This window comes from Gastrolobium bilobum, unplaced genomic scaffold (genome assembly GCF_033153095.1).
Source record: "Gastrolobium bilobum isolate Gb01-03AN ecotype WA unplaced genomic scaffold, APGP_CSIRO_Gbil_v1 utg865, whole genome shotgun sequence".
In the NCBI taxonomy this organism is placed as follows: Eukaryota; Viridiplantae; Streptophyta; class Magnoliopsida; order Fabales; family Fabaceae; genus Gastrolobium; species Gastrolobium bilobum.
The window spans coordinates 16180-34828 of NW_026896338.1; the positions used below are offsets into that span (position 1 = coordinate 16180).

The following is an 18649-nucleotide window of genomic DNA, read 5'->3' on the forward strand; positions in this document are numbered from 1 at the left end:
GAGACAAGCTGTCTCATGTCATGTAGACAAATATATGGGTCCCACTGTTTGTTAAAAAAAAAATAAAAAATTCAAGGGACTCACCTTTTTATTTGTACAGGAGAGAAAAGTTATCTCCTTTAACATAAGAAAATGTTTTCCCATTTTTTTTTTAAGGATTTGGGGTTTGTCTTTTCAAAGTATATAAAATTGTATTTTTTTTAAGTGAGAAAAAAATACACAATAAAAATTATGGGAGAGAAAGTAAGTGATTTTTTTAATTTAAATTTTAAATAAAAAATATCAGTTTTAATTAAAAGAAGAAATATTGTTCTCTTTTTTTAATATCTTTTATTATTAGATAAATTTCATATAAACTCACTAGATAAAAAAAAATGAGTTTAGGTTATTTATTGAGATTCATTTGAAATTTACTCAAAAATATAAGAATATGTCAAAAACAATATATTAAGGGAATATATGCTGTTAATAATAATTGTTGATTTATTTATGGATAATTAGTTAGTTAGTATGGGGTGGCGAAGAGCGCGATTGGCGCAGCGCAGAAGTGAGCGTTGGACACGTTAACGGTGGCATTGAATTGTGAATCGGATCGCCCGCTCACCTCTCCCTTCTACAAAACAAACAAAAACATCTGCCGATTCAATCAACCAACCGCCAACCTGAAATACCTGTTTTGCTTTTGTTCTTTTTTCATTTGTGGTAGAATAATAATAAATTGATTTAATTTGATATTATAAAGGGTTAGGGGTGGGAGATTCAGAGGGTGTTAAGTCACTGATGGAAGACCTCATTGGCCTTCTAAGGATTCGGATCAAGCGTGGCGTCAACCTCGCCGTTCGTGATGTCAATAGCAGCGATCCATACGTCGTCATTAAGATGGCCAACCAGGTTGGTTAGCTTTCCATCTTCTCTCCAATTCATTCTTTGCATCAATTACACGCCTCACCCTCAATCAATGTAACTTGTTTTTTTTCAGAAACTCAAGACTCGCGTGATTAAAAAGGATATTAATCCTGAGTGGAATGAAGACCTTACACTTTCCGTCACAGATGCTGTTCGTACATTCAAATTGGTAACTTTTCCTATATATTAATTGAGTTTTATCGTTCTCATGTCGGTGCAACTTCTGCAGTAACACTATCTTCTGATCCATCAATGGATTTCGTTTTTTTAAAAAAAAAAAAAAGAAAAAAAAAAAAGTGGAACCCATTTTTATGCATGTGCTGCGTAAAAAATAATGTGCAGATATTGCAGAAAAAATCACTCGTAAATGTTAGGGTTCATTTTTTTTACTGCTGTTATTGCATATAAGTTTTGGGGTTTGCATCTATCATGTCACATGACACAAAAAAGTTTCTTACACACGTAATATTTTGTGGGCTCGTACTTTTTGAAAAAAAAAAAAACTAAGGCACGCAAAATTAATATTACACAATCACTTTTCTTACAATATAACTCTTATAAAATCCATAAGTTATATGCAATAAGTCCAATATGATGTCATTTTGAGTGGAAATTATGGTATTTTTGTAATTTTAATTTATTTCAAGATTATTACCAAATCGACATCGTTTTGAGAGTAAATCCAGATAACTTATCTGCAGTAATTGTATAAATAATTTTCTGTATAAATAAATGGTTTATGCCACCTGTTTATGGGAAATATTATTCTCATAATGTAGGAGATTAGTATCATGTCATAGATATAAATAGGGGTATTAACGGACAGAGTCGAGCTCTGAGCTTTGGTCTTAAAAGGCTAAGCATATGTTTAATTGTGTCTTATCAAGTGTCAGCCTGATCAAGCCTGTTATAAATAAAATTATCGGCATGTGACCTGACTTATTTACAAAAAAATAAAAGTTTGGTTTAGTCTGTTTAAAAAAAATAAGATAACTAAAATATATCCAAACAGAATATATAATCAACAACCATAAATATTCATAAATTCATTGTATATCCAAACAACATAATATAGAACAAAATCATTCAAAAAATCTGTTTAACCAATAAAATGGGGTGAAATGGATTGAAGAGAAAGAGAGGGTTATTACAAGTAGTACAAAAAATATAATATATATATATATATATATATATATATATATATATATATAGGCAGGATATTCTTACACCAGTATAAGAATTAGAAGTCTTACACTCAAGCCTGATGCCAATAACTAATTTTAGACATGCAAGCTCAGACTTTTACGAGTCTGAGCCAAAGGTCTCTGATTCATTTAGCACCCCTAGATATAAAGTATGTAGGCCCATTTATTTTTTATTTTATCTTTTAAAAGAGTGAACCCCACATATTTTGTGTCTATAACATGAGATACCATAAAACTGATATTTCTCTCGGATATAGTTTCTGATTATTTTATTTCTTTCTCTTCTCCTTGGATGATCTCGGTTACTTTGTTGTGTGACTCTTGAAACTTTAGAAACTATATTCTCATTTAAATATGTTTTATCTGTTCCTTAGTTAGTTATTTGTTTATCTCTTCTCTAAGATTATTTTCTTTGCAGACAGTGTATGACCACGACACTTTTACAAAAGATGATAAAATGGGAGATGCAGAATTTGACCTGACACCGTATATAGAAGCCTTGAGGATGAACCTAGAAAACCTCCCCAGCGGTACTATAATCGCAAGAATACAACCAAGCAGGCAAAACTGCCTCGCCGAGGAGAGCTACATCACTTACACCAATGGCAAAGTTATTCAAGAGTTTGTCCTTCGATTGCGAAATGTCGAAACTGGTGAAGTTGAGATCCAATTGCAATGGATTGATCTTCCTGGTTCCAAGGGTTTATGATCTCAATCCTCCTTCTTTATTTATTTTCCTTGGGGAACAAACAAACAAACAAACTGTTTGTGTCTCTGCCTATATTTCTTTTTATCCCATTTGTATTGCATTTATTCATTCGGGTTGTAATTTTTGTATCTCATTGTTAATTAACATCCGCTCTCTCTCTTTCCTCTCATTTGTTTTGCTGAATGCCCTGTTTCCTCGTTTAAGGGGGGGGGGGGGGGGGGGGGGGGACTATATCAAATGTGTCATGAGGTTGACTGATTTTATATAAGGGAAACTTTATATTATATATTGCAGATTTTTCCATGTTCTAAGCCAAAAATGTTTGAACTGTCGAAATCATTCGAATTAAAAGTAAAGAGTATACTAATTATTTTCTTCATAAATTGAAAAGTAGAGTGCATGACATTTCATTTTTACTTAATTCTTTCATTATTTAACTGAAAATGAGACGAAATTTGGAAAGAAAAAATATAGACAAATACAAAGCAATCATATTCCTTTTAAGGCGCATAGAAGAAGAGTTCAAATCGAAAGCCCATTTTAACTCCCGAAAGCCCAAAATGCTGAACAATTTATTTGTAGATTGCCCAATACCAATGGGAGAAATGAGAACAGATCGAGTAGGGGTATGAGATAAGGTCCACTGGGCTAGCTTTTCTCTTCTTAAAGAGAGGATGCTCCTAACCAAATAACCTGTAATGACATTGACAGGTAAGTAAGTACCAAGCTACGCATATGTTTTTATGATTGAGCGAACGATATGATAATTGATTGCCGTTGATATTTTCAGAAACAAGAACAATAGTTTTTCTACTTTATATTTTGGGAAGCAGGAAATAAGGATCATGCCTTTCAGGCTTTCACGTTTATTTTCAGGGAGAGGTTATACTTACAACTTTTTTTTTTACAATCTCTTACAACAATATATCATAACCGTTGAATTTCGCCAATCAACGATTATGATTTTCGCAAATTAAACTCATTAATTAATTATTAATTCATAATAAATGACAACTGTTGATCGAAGGAAATCAACGGTTATAATATATGGTTGTAAGAGATTGTAAAAAAAAAGGTTGTAAGTATAACCTTCCTCTCATTTCCACTTCTAAATTTACCTCAAACCATATTGGCGAACAGCCTTTTCTTATGAGTACAATTTATTTATTTTTTTATTTTAATGGATAATAAAAATCTTTACTGTAAATATTACTAACTAATAAATATTATTATTGTAAGATATAATAAAAAAAAATAAGAACTTTAATATTGTTTTAATATAAAATCAATTATTCAATGATTATTGAGAAATATTTCAAAATTTTCTTACATTTTTTGTATATTTATGCTCAAATATTATATGATTAAAAAATTAAGCTATAAAAAGATAATATTTTGTAAAAATATTTTAAAAATATATTAAATATTTATTTATTAAAATGATTTTGACTACATTAAATTCAATAACAAAAATAAAAATTATAATTTCGGGTGTCCTGTGGATTGACCCTAGCCTATTTACTATTGTGTAGACCTTTTGATCCGGCTCTAGCACACACATTTTGAGAGTTCTAGAAACGAGACCTCTTAATTGTTATTGGAATGAGACAACAACCTCTTATTTCTTAAACATTTTCAATATCAATAAGAGAGCGATCTTGATAAAATTGACTTATCAAGTATCCCATACGAAATCCTAAGCAAAGTCAATATTGGATAATGTGTTTGAATTCGATGTGAATCCACATAAATATGCCCACGAAGCAACTTGTTTATCCTCTCTATGCCAAATTGCCAATGCAGTTGCACGACTGGTGCGAAAGTAGCTTTATGTGTAGCTTTTTATTTTAAATGCTTGCTCGTTTGTTCTGATAATTTCTTTTATTTTTTTGCATCGAAATAATTTTATTATCTTACAATTTTCTGTTTTATTTGCTGAACTGAGGAAGTGTGGGAGAACAAAAAGAATATCCAATAAAAATATAGGAAATGTTATACTTACAAATTTTTTATTTACAAATTACACTGAGGATGACGGGTCATACTTCAATCAAAAATGTATGATCGATCTTACTTAATGTAATTTGTAAAAAAAATTTGTAAATAAATTCTTTCCCTAAAAAAATATATACATATGCTTTTCGCGTCTGCATAATATTCACATATGTAGCATTTGGGTTCACGACATGAGATCTTATCTTTACGTGCTTGTGCCTAATCATGTATAAGGTGTTCATTTATGAAATATTACATCAATCTTCATCTCTTTATTATATTTTTTCTCTAATTAATTAATGTATGAATTGTAATTTATGCAAGCAATTTTTATTTCAAATTAAATATAATATATATAAACCACAAGTATCCTCCACAGAAGACAATCTTATTTTAGTCGGAAATATCTATATTATAGTAGGGCTAGTTCTCCCAAAGAAAATTTTTGGCATTTACAATGATTTGAACTCAATATCTTACTCAAGCGGAATCAAGCATGTACATCTTAAATATCATCATCTAAAATTCAGCTAAAACAATGTAAAGCCCAACTATTTCAAAAGTTGAAATTATGGTTCATAATTTTATATGTATCATCAATTTCTTTGAGGATTTTTGAGAGAGAATACATATTACACACCAATAAGACTTCACATTGATCAGTGGAATTTGAACTCATACTCTTGTAAGATATGCACTAATACCTTAGCTAACTGTAACTATCTTTATTAGCGGCACACAAATTATTAGAAGCGAGAGCAATGGGTATGTCTGCACTTACATTTTAGAATTGGTGTGCTAAATGAAAATGAATTATTAATTATACCATGTCATTCACATGAAAATTCGTAACAAGAATTCGTGACATATACGTAACTGTTAATTATATATCAGCAATCAATGAATTATGAATTGAATATGGAAGTCTCATTCATTTATATCATTTACAGACAATTACTTTCTTTTAAACAATAAAGGGAACAAAAAAAGGTTTACTTGCTATTGTTTTATACTGAAAAACAGCAATGAAATGGTTAGACTATTTACCATTATTAAACCCTAAACATAGTTTTATGATGATAAATTTCGGTCTTTTTTAGTTGTATATCGTTTTGGGATATATCTAACTGAGTAACACAAAAAGGCTAACTGTAATCTAATTGAATTGGCTGACGTTTATTCAACACCACATGTCCACATAAATAAATAAATAAACTAACCGTTTTAGCTCCACTTTGCTCCCTGATATTTTACTAATATAAAAGTAAATTAAAAAATAGTAGTGAGTTAGTAGCCAAAATATTTTCATTCCCAAAATAAATATTCCTTTATCCAACTCCACCATTTGGTCAGATACATTGGAATGTCCTAAAGTGTTGATGTATTTAATGCATAAAATTGCAATATCTGATATCTTTCATTATATTAAAGGTGGTGTGCTAGCCAACCATTGTAATTAACCAGTTAGAATATTGAAGGGCACGAAAATTTGGAAGCAAATATACATATAATATGAATTATGAAGCAAAGAGATCACATATTCATTGAAGGAATCGAGTGGGAGTTAGCTAAGAGGTAAATAAGACAAACGAGTTTAGAATTGAAGAACATTAAAATAAGCAAATCAAATGCATGCATTCCTTTTATGCTCTTAGGAAACATAAAAACCTATGGCAGTGCGTGCAGCAAAGCATGGTGTTTGGGGTTTTGAATATCTAAGAATTGTATGACTGACACGCCAACCAGTACTGTTCCCGGGGCCCCCCTTACTCTCATTCTCTGCTCTGCTCACCTCAATGCCCTCCATCATTAACCTCGACGCATGCTTGAGTTATCACTTCTAGGAGAAGGACTATTTATCTGTCTTGTTTAATTAGTTTTTGCTAATGCATGAGCATTCTAAAAATATTTGTTAAGATTATAAAATTAAAATATTAAGTAAAAATTAAAGTATTTCGTATATCGAAAAATTAAGGATAAAGTATTATACTTATTTTTTTATATTTATTTTACATTTTTACTTACTTCTTTTCAGTATGATTAAAGGAATTTCTATCTATCATGTCACATGACACCAAAAATTTTCCTACACGTACAACATTTTGTGGGACCCACACTTTTTAAAGCAAAATAATAATAATAATAATACACGCAAAATGAATCTCTATCACATTACACAATCACTTTTCCTACAACATAACTCTTATAAAACCCATGATTAAATGGTAGTTTTAATTGATTTTTATTCATTCTCTTTTTTCTTGAGACTTTGATATAATAATATTAAAGAGAAGTAGGCAGAGTATGTATAAAAAAAATAGATAAAATAACTATTCCAAACTTTAAAAGAAACTTTGATATAATAATATTAATAAGTGTTCGAGGTAGTTGTTAGAAAAGCCCATATCTTATTTATGTGGTGCATTTCAACTCCGAGGTACAAGCCAAGCCTGTTTGACATGGAATGCTACAGCTTCAATGGAAGAAATTAGAAATGGAAAATCAGTTCTTCTCCTTTAATCAAGTTAAAAAGAAGTCCTTTCAATCTTCATCGTGTCCCCTGATCAATCTCATAATTTTTGGGTTGTGGTTGCTAATAGCACAGTTTATATAGAATTGTTGCTTAGTGGAACTCTCGAGGGCTAAAGAGGCTACTCAATATGCGTATATATACATTGATTGATTTTATTTCATGATAGTTTTAGGAGCCTAATAAAGCAATTTTTTTTGGAATTACCAAAAAAAAAGCAACTTTTTTTTGGGGAGTATTAGTCTAAAAGCACCTTGCCCAAACTGAGTCAATAAAAGGATTTGGTTCTTTTCTTTAAGCATTTTTAAGAAAAGCAGAAAAAGGTTTTGTGCTTTTCAGTAACATTCTCTTTTCACTGTTAGTGCTGCTTTTAATATAAATTATCATATGTATTTTGCTCTAGCAAAGTTAAAATCCTCTGCGGACGTTTGGTTGAGGAGAAATTTTTTGAATACTAAAAAAATATAATTATTAAGAAAATAGTTGAAAAGTGAGTTTGGTAGGAAAATGTAAAAAAAGGTATTTGGTTGACCGAAATATTACTAGGAAAATTTATTTAAATTTGCAAAATCTATGTTCGGGAGAAACTTCGCACCTGTTTTTTCACTTCCTCAGTTATCTCAAAATACCACATCTCAAGTGGTATTCTGTAACAGTGAATTTCATCCAAAAATCAACACAAAAGTCATTTCCCCATCTATCTTATTTGCCTAGTATTTTTTTCAAAAATCTGAACCAAACGTGATATTTTTTAATATCCAGTTACACTTTCTCATCCATCCCAAAATAAATCTTCTACCAAACACTTTCTCATCCATCCCAAAAGATTTTTCAGAAATGGAATTATTTGAGTGGTATTTTATTTTAGCCATTAATACAAGTCAATTCGTATATTACTATCTGATTAAGCATCAGAAAAATTACCATCTAACTAATAACTAATCACCGCTTATTTAACTATATAATTATTTTCTCCATTTTCATTCGAGTGAATCCTATTACTATTTTTGCTATAAAAATTTATTCATATAAGATTTTCACAAAATAAAATTATATATGAAATTAGAACACCAAAAGGTTTAAGTTTACTTGTTGAAGATATGATTCTTGATTTCTTCACGGTTTTCTTGTTTCTTGTTTGCTCTGATGTTCTTGCAAAGTTGAAAAGATCATGATCTTCCTCTGCAGTTCACATCACTCTCTAAACATAACTCTTGGGGCAAGCTTTGACCGCTTTTCTACACGCTGTAACTTATTAACCCTAGTCCTCTTCCTATCATGGGCGTATGAGTTAAGCCTATATTGTTACTCTCAGTTTACAGATATCTACACCCAAACAAAATGATCTTAATTAAATGAGCTTTATGTCCCCCATGTTACTCTCAGTTTACAGATATCCACACCCAAACAAAATGATCTTAATTAAATGAGATTTATGTTCCCCTATGAATCATAACTTAGCCTGTTTTTATCAAATCAAGAAAAATTACTATTGATTGAAGCTTACCATAATTATAAAATATTCTAACAATTCAGCCATAAGCTATGGTGCCTAACCTCACACCCGTATGCAGCTATCGTTTCATCATATTCGTATTTATATTCATGCTCTGTTTGTTAAGGATAGAAATGTAAATATCTCTCGGATTTATAGAGAGCGCAATATGGTGGCTTATTGTGGCAAATCATGCACCAAGTCTCAGATTTATATATTTTCCTTTACCAGAGTATATATAAGAAATGAATACTTTCATGTTAAAAAAATATTATATGGTCATGTAGAAAAATTATAATTATATAAAAGTGAATCAATGGTAATAATTTTGTAATTACTAAATCACCGGTGTATAATTATGATTTCTTATATGACCATGTCATATTTTTCACTCCCGTGTATATATATATATATATATATATATATATATATATATATATATGATAAGACCGTGTTTGGTGTCAATTATATAATGTCTTTAAAACCAAAAGTATGCTAAATAATGATAAATAGGGTTAAAGGCATGGTGTACATTATTAAATGCAAAAGACTTTAGACATTTTATAATTGAGCGTGTTACTGACTTAAAAATATATTCATTTCAGGTTGAACTTACTATTATAGAGTATTGATGGATTAAGGAAGCCAAAGAAGTCAAGATTTAAGAAACCTCATACTCGCTGGCTGAAAATAGTGAATAGAGTTTTTTGAATTCTGTGCAAATAAAAATATTGAAAAAAAGTATAGAAAAGAATGTGTATATATACATGAGAAAAAAGAGATAGAAAAAGAAAAGAAAAAACAAAAGTTTTGGGGCTGAAAAAGAAAAAGGAAGAAAAAAATGTGAATGAGATTGTACGTGAAGAATATGTTTATGCTTATACCATGATTTTTCTGTTTTTTCAAATCTTTAGCTACAGTACTCCTTACTTATCCTTCCCTTGTCCTGACCCCATTACATCTTATGTAAAGACCTCCCTGATCTACTATGCATGTTACTTGACTGTGGAAAGTGATAATATAACTAAGTTTGTGGTAGTATTAATTCAGTGAAGATTTGAGTGAAACACTTATCCCCTACACACTTGAGTGACGAGTGCAATGATAATTCTAGTGAGGGATGAGTTTAGATTCAATTATCTATGCTTAATTGATAGATTTCTTATTGTGGTTTTATGACTTCCTTGCTTTTCAAAATTGCTTGATTGGATGCTTGTCCTTAGAGATTTGGTTTTCATTTTTAAGTCTAATCACTATGGATTGAGTCATTGTCTGAATCTCTTATTGATGATTCATTGAGCACATACTTTTGCATTTCCCTTATTCTAAATAATAAGTAAATCTGGAAATAATTTGTTAGATGTTGTTACGATCTGATAGATCGATCTGTCCAATCAGAGATTGATATGTTAATATAGGATCTGTTTGCCCTCTCTCAGGTACCTATAGGAGATGTACCCTAAAGATAAGCGGATCACTGTGCACTATAATATAACGCCATAGTCAAGACGTGGGGTGTGTGCACAATGACAAGCTAAGAGAGAGGGTTTAGAATGTGTGTACCTTGTTGGTTTAACTCCTTATTTATAGATGGGTTACCTGGCAGGAGTGGACTTTTGGGCCTATTAGGAGTATTTGGGGTCCAATTGTTGATCCATTGCTGCCGTAGTAGGATTAGTATATTTAATGAATATTTCCTTCATTCTCTCTTAGTTGTTAGCCCTATTTGGGCCTTCTAGAATGTGGGCTGCTTAGTTGTCTGGATAGGATCGTCATGAATAAAAGATTCTCTTCCTGTTTGTGTTGTCCTTTATTAGACCTTTTAGAATATATGTCTTTGAAAGGTCCATAACAGATGTCAATTATATTATGTCTTTAGGACCATAAGTATGCTAAATGATGATAAATATGGTTAAAGACATGGTGTATATATTATTAAATGTAAAAGACTTTATATTTTTTTATGATTGAGAGTGTTATTGGCTTAAAAATATATTGGTTTCAGGTTGAAATTATTATTATGGAGCATAGATGGATTAAAGAAGCCAAAGAAATCAAGATTTAAGTAAACTCATCCTCGCTGGTTTAAGCGAGCACGACAATATTACGTTTTGTTGATGCCACATATTGGTTTCAAAAGTTGTAAGGGAAACAAAAGAGATGTCTCCTAAACATGTAATTTACATTTGGCACGGAAAAAAGATTGTATCTGTTTAAGTCAAAGACATTACTGTAATCATATATTTCATATCTTAAACCCCTTTTTTTTTTTTGTTACTTTGCCACGAGTCACTCTGTGTAATGTTATCTAAGATAGTTAATGGAATATGTAATTTGACACACAGGCTCCATTGCAAGAGGCATCATTCGGTAAATATTCCAGTGATCAGTAACGTAAGATTTTACCATGATGATGTTTTACGAAAGGTCACGCTAATTGGGACAAACATAATGATGGGAAATCAGCATATGCTGCTTCAGACCAATATTCCCTTTAGATACTTTTTCGTACGTAGACATTATCATTGAACAAATGCCTCATATGCTCAATATCTTATTAAAAAGTACCAATTTATTTGCTTGCAAAAGCTTATTACGTACAATTTGACTATAAATGCCTGGAATAAGAGATGATTTTTTTACCAAAGGAATTAGTTCAATTAGTATATGTTTAATTCCACTTAAATAAAATCTTAAGTTCAAGTTATTGTAAATATAAAAAATTCTTTTCGGAGAGTCAACTCTACCATAACGTAAATATTTTTGACTTAAATATAATTCTCTCCCATGAAAAATATTTATAATTTATTAAGAAAAAAAGAACATGATGATTTTGGATTCTTCATTATAAAACTACTTTTTGTTTTCGGTTCTCACACTTAACAGCTTTACAGATTCAGGAAACCAGTTCTGAATCACGCTCAGAACCCTCTCATGCGATTTTTCCCTCAGGTTTCCTGGGTTCACTGGGGTGTTTGGTACAGGTAAAAAAAATTTTTATCAGGAAAATATAATTATTAGGAATCTATAAAAAAAGTGAGTTAGATATGAAAGTTAAAAAAAATATTTGGTTAGACAAAATATTATCAAAAAAATTGAGTGAAATTCCTGAATCTATATTTGATTGAAGATAAAATATTAATTGAAAACCAGGTTAAAATTACAAAATAACCTTTTACTATATTTTAGTTATAACTACTGTTGTTATTTCCAAGAAGAGAACTTGCTGGCCTTCCATGTGTTCTCTTGCTGTGCTGTGCCTGGTGAACCATTTATTTATCATCCCCATATCTCATGTCTACGAGGATAAAACTGAATGGGGCAAACGAGTTGGGTGGATATATTGTTCTGTTACAGAAGATATAGTGACTGGTTACAGAATGCACAACAGAGGTTGGAGATATGTGTACTGTGTTACAAAAAGGGATGCTTTTAGAGGAACAACTCCAATTAATTTGACATACAGGCTCCATCAAGTGCTTCATTGAGCAACAAGATCGGTTTAGAAAAGGGTAGTTTTGACAGTTTCTATTTTCACCATTTTCACTTAGCTGGTCATCAATGGAATGCCACTGTAGAAATAGGATTTCAGCACCCACTTTTTGGTCCAATTTTACATATAAAGCTAAATTGCTAGAGAAATTAGTTAGCTAGGCAAATTTTTGAAAAATTTGTACCAAATATGGACAACCTATTTACCCACTTTCGGATGCCTGGCAAAATTTTAAAATAACTTCTACCAAACACACCTTAAAGATTTATTTGAATAAGTTTTTTAAAAGTATTTTTATTAGATAATTCTTTTAGAAATTTTATATTTATGACAGAAAAAAATACTAGAATTAATTTTTTTAATTTAAGATTTTTTCCAAAATAATAATAATAATTATATGAATGTTTTACACTTTTTTTAATTAAAAATAACATTAAACAAACAGTCGTAGACTTCGGGTTAGAATAACAGTAAAGGTTCTTCACCAAAAGCTGATCCCTGACATTGATTTTCAAATGATTTATTGATTGTGTATGATCAATACTTTTAAATGATATACTAGTTTTTGTTGTTATCAGAATTAACTTAAAACCTTTCATTCCCTCCCCCCATCCATTACATTTCATACAAGCACATCCTATATATTTAAGTTCCAGCACACGAAATTAGTTACACATAAGTGTTTTTTTTTCCCCCTATCATTAAATTTAATTGAAGTTGATTTCTTTTTCCTGTCCAAGAAACATGGAACATGAAGTTGCTTTCCATTTCACAGCACCACCTTTACAGAACCTAGCCTTCAGGAGTGGTCTGTAATCCCATCTAACAAAGTGAACCGGAAGCTCTTGCCAGTAACAAGCCCTATTAGATACGGTTGGGAAAGGACAATTTAGGGCCACGTGATGTTTTCTACCCTCTTCACCTCATACATTTGTCCTAAAGCATTACAAAAGATAATATAATATAAAAATACTTATTTCATGTTAAATTTTTAACATAATTATAAGACATAACAAAACAAAAGATAAATTACATAACAAAAGTCTATAAATTTGTTACTCAATAAATTAGGAAACAACTTCTTCTCCCACCCGGAACACCACTTAAAATAAAAAATATCCAACTATTTTTTTCTCTTATCCGTAGTCCTCTTTATGATCCTAATTTTCTTCATTAATCATATTCGATCAGTTTTTATTTCCTACTCATCCTGACTCACCAAAACTCAATTATTTATATTGTTTGTATTGTCCTTGAATGTTTAATGGGTACCAAAAGCACCCCTAAACACTTTCCAAAATGGATTATTTTGTCCCTTTCCGCATTAAGTGGTATTTTCAAAAGAATTTCCTGATATACTTGTCCATCTTTTTTGTTTGTTATGTAACATGTACGTTGTTCAATTGCTAAGTAAGTAATTTTGCTCTTTTTACTAAAATAAGTATTATTGTAAAATTGGTAATACTTATTATTGTAAAACTAGGTATTATCAATTTTAAGATTTACTGCGAAAAAAATAAATAAGTAAAAGACTACAAACTCATAAGGAAGAAACAGTGGATCCAAAGAGAAAGAGCTAAAAAAAGGGGGCAAGAGCAGATGCTGTTTGCAAAGCTTAAAGAGCTCTCTCCAAAACAAGTACTCGAAGACATACCCACCTCAAGCCAAACTGCTTTTTCTATATGCCTTTTAGGCTTTTGTGACAGACTCAACTCTCATAGAAGGTAGAGCCTCAAACCCCAAGTTTTGCGAGTTATCAAATACCACCATCCCCACTCCTCTCCAAACCCCAAATCCAAACGAGGTTCAAAACAAAAAGGAAAAAACAAAGTGAATTTTTTTAAACCAAAAACAGAAAAAGAAAAAAGAAAAAAGAAAAAAAAAAATTCATCTCTCTGCTATGTGCTTTGGGGACTGCAAGTGCAAGCTTGGTCGCAGCTCTCAAAGCTGAAAAATATTTGCTGTATTCAGCTTACTACCCACTACCTCAAAAACCAAAACACATGCTCTCCCATATCCCCAACTCTTTTCATCATCATCACCCCCACCTCTCTCACAACCGCCACTATTTCTTTCTTTTTAACCTTCAACTCTCTTTCATCAACTCCTTTGAGCTTCTCCTTGTTTCTCTCAACTCAGAAAGCATTTGGTGATCTGTGTTGTCCTAAGAAACAAGCGAAAAAGAAAAAATGATCACGCTAACAGATTTCTATCATGTCATGACCGCAATGGTGCCACTTTACGTGGCTATGATATTGGCTTATGGTTCAGTGAAATGGTGGAAAATCTTCTCCCCTGATCAATGCTCTGGCATCAACCGGTTTGTTGCACTGTTTGCAGTACCTCTCCTTTCTTTCCATTTCATAGCTTCTAACAATCCTTACAAAATGAACTTACGGTTCCTCGCCGCTGACACGCTTCAGAAGATCATCATGTTAGTTGTTCTTGCCATTTGGACGAACGTAAGCAAAAGGGGTTGCTTGGAATGGACAATAACACTGTTCTCTATTTCCACCCTTCCAAACACGTTGGTGATGGGTATCCCTTTGCTCAAAGGGATGTACGGTGAGTTCTCAGGGAGCCTAATGGTCCAAATTGTGGTCCTTCAGTGCATCATTTGGTACACGTTGATGCTGTTCATGTTTGAATACAGAGGAGCCAGAATGTTAATCTCTGAGCAATTCCCAGACACTGCTGGCACCATTGTCTCTATCCATGTGGACTCTGATGTCATGTCACTGGATGGAAGACAGCCCTTAGAAACCGAAGCTGAAATCAAAGAAGATGGGAAGCTTCATGTCACTGTGAGAAAATCCAATGCTTCAAGATCCGATATCTTCTCAAGAAGGTCTCAGGGTCTTTCTTCAACAACACCTCGCCCTTCAAACCTCACCAATGCAGAGATATACTCTTTACAATCCTCTCGGAACCCAACTCCAAGAGGCTCTAGTTTCAACCACACTGATTTCTATTCCATGATGGCTGGTGGTCGTAATTCAAACTTTGGTGCCTCTGATGTTTATGGACTCTCAGCATCAAGAGGACCAACACCGAGGCCATCTAATTACGATGAAGATGCTTCAGCGGGTGCTAAGCCAAGGTACCATTATCATAGTGCTGGTACTGGTGGAACAGGAGGGCATTACCCTGCACCTAACCCTGGGATGTTCTCTCCCACTGCTTCCAAAAATGTCACTGCAAATGCAAATGCAAATGCAAATGCCAAGAGGCCTAATGGTCAAGTTCAAGCACAGCAGAAACCAGATGATGGGAATAAGGACCTTCATATGTTTGTTTGGAGTTCAAGTGCTTCGCCAGTTTCAGATGTGTTTGGTGCCCATGAATATGGAGTTCATGATCAGAAAGAAGTAAAATTGGCTGTATCTCCCGGAAAAGGTTCTTTAAAAAAAAAAAAAAAAAAAAAAACTTGTAAATCTTATAAGTTACTTCTTTTTGCTGTTTTTATTTTCCTTCTTTGTGTGGTTGATTGCTTGTGCCTTTTGGTGTTTGATTTTCAGTGGAGGATCATAGAGACGCTCAAGAGGAGTACCTAGAGAAGGAAGATTTCAGCTTCGGAAACAGAGGAATAGACAGGGAAATGAATCACCATGAAGCTGAGAAAGTTGGAAATGGCAAGCCAAAAACCATGCCTCCAACTAGTGTTATGACAAGGCTTATATTGATCATGGTTTGGAGAAAACTAATCAGAAACCCCAACACCTACTCCAGCCTAATTGGCCTAACTTGGTCACTCGTTTCATACAGGCATGTCTTTTTTCCCTTTCTCATATAAATTCCAGTAAAAAAACCATTGCATATGTTGCACATTTTCGTCTTTACAATACAATACATTCTAGTTTCTAGTTTCTTTTGATTGATAATGTTTTGGTGGGTGTTGTTCCTTGCAGGTGGAATATTGAAATGCCTGCCATAATAGCCAAGTCTATTTCCATATTGTCAGATGCAGGACTTGGCATGGCCATGTTCAGTCTTGGTCAGTATAGACATAGATCCCCTTCTTATCTTATAAAATACTTTATTAATAAAAAATAAAAAGAGAAATTAACTTGTTCTGACCTTTCTTTGCTTGAAAAAGAAAAAAGAGGGAACAAAAAATCTCTTCTGATTCCATGTTAAACTTTGATTATTATTATTAAATGCCTTGTTTGATAAAGAAAGCCAGCAAGCAGACTATTCTGTTGTTAATTGTTATACCTAGCGAAAAAGCAAAGTAAGGAAACAACAGTATCGTGTTAAGATAATAATATGCTGGTTCCTTTATCAATCTTTTCAATCTTTATGAACACTTTTTGGTTTTTGGTAAGCTTGTGTTGGTGGGTATGATGATGATAGGTCTTTCACAAAGGGGTGATTGACTGACAATAAGTTTGGGTTGTGGTGTGATATACTGATGAACATGGCATGGCATGCTTGTTCCCATTGTTTTGCTTATGATGCTTTATCATATGAATGACAGGACTGTTCATGGCTTTGCAACCGAGGATCATAGCATGTGGAAATTCCGTAGCAGCTTTTTCTATGGCTGTGAGATTCCTTACAGGTCCAGCTGTCATGGCAGCTGCTTCCATTGCTGTTGGCCTCAGAGGTGTTCTCTTACACGTTGCCATTGTTCAGGTATTTCTTTCTCTTTCTCTCTCTCTCTCTCTTCTGCTCCCTTCAACACAACCAATACAATATTGAACTCCACAAGCTCAAAAAATTCCACTGCATTAAATTATACATAATAGGTAGGCCATGATAAGCTATTTTATTGCTCAAATTAATTAAAGCTGCTAATTGGTTTAAACTTCCTGTTACTATGTCGATATGCACCATGCTCATCTTGGTTTCTGCAGAAAAAACTGAAGTTATGTGGAAATAACATTAATTGGGCTGTCAGGATTGAACACACATACCTCCTCCAAAAAAAAAAAAAGAATATACCCAAACAGGACTGGATAACAAACATTTGAAACTATAGTTGAATATATGTCTTTTTTGTGTTTGTAATTAGATAACAAACATTTGAAACCACAGTTGACAAGTTTGTTTAATTTTCCTTTTTCAAATCTGATTGTCAAAAAATACAGGCAGCTCTTCCACAAGGAATTGTCCCATTTGTATTTGCTAAGGAATACAATGTGCATCCTGATATTCTCAGCACAGGGTGAGTATAATTATATTTCGTGTTTTGCTAACAAATGACTTTGAAAACAAATTAAATAAAAAGTGATTTTTTTTTTTTGCTGAATTTTTAATAGATTAAGTACTTTATTTTAAATTCATAATTTTTTTATTTCTTTAATGATCTGCTGTTTTTAGTAAAACACCTATTGAAATAGTTCTCAATAAGAAATTTCTTTTCACACCCCACTTTTTTTTTTTTTTTTCATTCAATGAATTCCTTCTTTTAATGCTAACCATTGGAGCTTCGTGAATTACATGTAGTGTTATTTTTGGGATGTTGATTGCATTGCCCATAACGCTCGTGTACTACATCTTGCTTGGGCTATGAATGACTGAAAAGATGGATGGGTGATACTGAAGATTACATGTGGCATCCATGCAAGCTCGTTTGAGACTACTCCTAGAGCACGAGAAAAAAAAAAAGGTTCAATGAAATAGAAAAGCATCGCCATAATTGAATAGGAGGAATCAACGGATGAGTTTTTATTTTTATTTTTTCGAATGAATTATCCTTGCTTAGTGGAAATGTAAAATCATGTTTGTAGCTAATTTATAAAATGGCTATCTCGTTAAATTTCAAATTAAAACGCCCTCGGATTCCATATCACTCATCAAACAAAAAAGGAAAAGAAAGCAATGATAACTTCGTTGAAACTGGAACCGTATCATTTTTACCCATTATTTAAACTTCATATTGCTTTTACGTTTTACATTTTATTATTTGACAGCATCTAGGCAGCGGCCGAGCCACACCTATGCCAGCACGTGCCTTGGCACCATCTTTGTTTTAAATTCTTTTACTTATTACATATAAATATATAATTAATTATGATTAAGAGAGATTAAATTTATAATTTGGCATTACCTAAATAAATATAATTATATTTATGTTTTTTAATTAGAAAAATAAAACCCAATACCCAAACCCTTTTACCTAACCTATAAATTAAAATCACTTTCAAAACCCTAATTTGTGAATTATAATTGCAATCAGATTTTTTTGAAGCTTGTGCCTTGCTTCTTTTTTTGTCTGACTTGTTACACAACTTGCTTGCTCCTGTGAGGCTTCAACTGAAATAGTAATGGTTGTGGTTGGCTTCGGGCTTGGGCGCTTGCCTTGCAATTTGTA

General features: G+C 32.3%; 2 protein-coding genes across 5 annotated transcripts; both read left to right on the top strand.

The window, feature by feature from the left end:
• Positions 1 to 524: 524 nt before the first annotated feature.
• On the top strand, positions 525 to 2945 carry LOC133299236 (protein C2-DOMAIN ABA-RELATED 4-like). Its single transcript, XM_061498672.1, has 3 exons — positions 525 to 891; positions 980 to 1075; positions 2530 to 2945. Exons 1-3 carry the CDS (start codon positions 781 to 783, stop codon positions 2818 to 2820), a joined length of 498 nt encoding a protein of 165 aa, XP_061354656.1. The 5' UTR covers positions 525 to 780; the 3' UTR covers positions 2821 to 2945.
• An 11557-nt stretch (positions 2946 to 14502) lies between these two features.
• Positions 14503 to 18013, top strand: LOC133299237 (probable auxin efflux carrier component 1c). Of its 4 annotated transcripts, none has more exons than XM_061498677.1 (6): positions 14503 to 15775; positions 15928 to 16098; positions 16242 to 16327; positions 16811 to 16968; positions 17424 to 17500; positions 17782 to 18013. In XM_061498677.1, exons 1-6 carry the CDS (start codon positions 14523 to 14525, stop codon positions 17846 to 17848), a joined length of 1812 nt encoding a protein of 603 aa, XP_061354661.1. In that variant the 5' UTR covers positions 14503 to 14522; the 3' UTR covers positions 17849 to 18013. The 4 variants fall into 4 exon arrangements, with proteins under 4 accessions (XP_061354661.1, XP_061354658.1, XP_061354657.1 ...); XM_061498674.1 differs by having other exon boundaries at positions 14503 to 15762; positions 15867 to 16098; XM_061498673.1 differs by having other exon boundaries at positions 14503 to 15729; positions 15852 to 16098.
• The last annotated feature ends 636 nt before the right edge of the window (positions 18014 to 18649 follow it).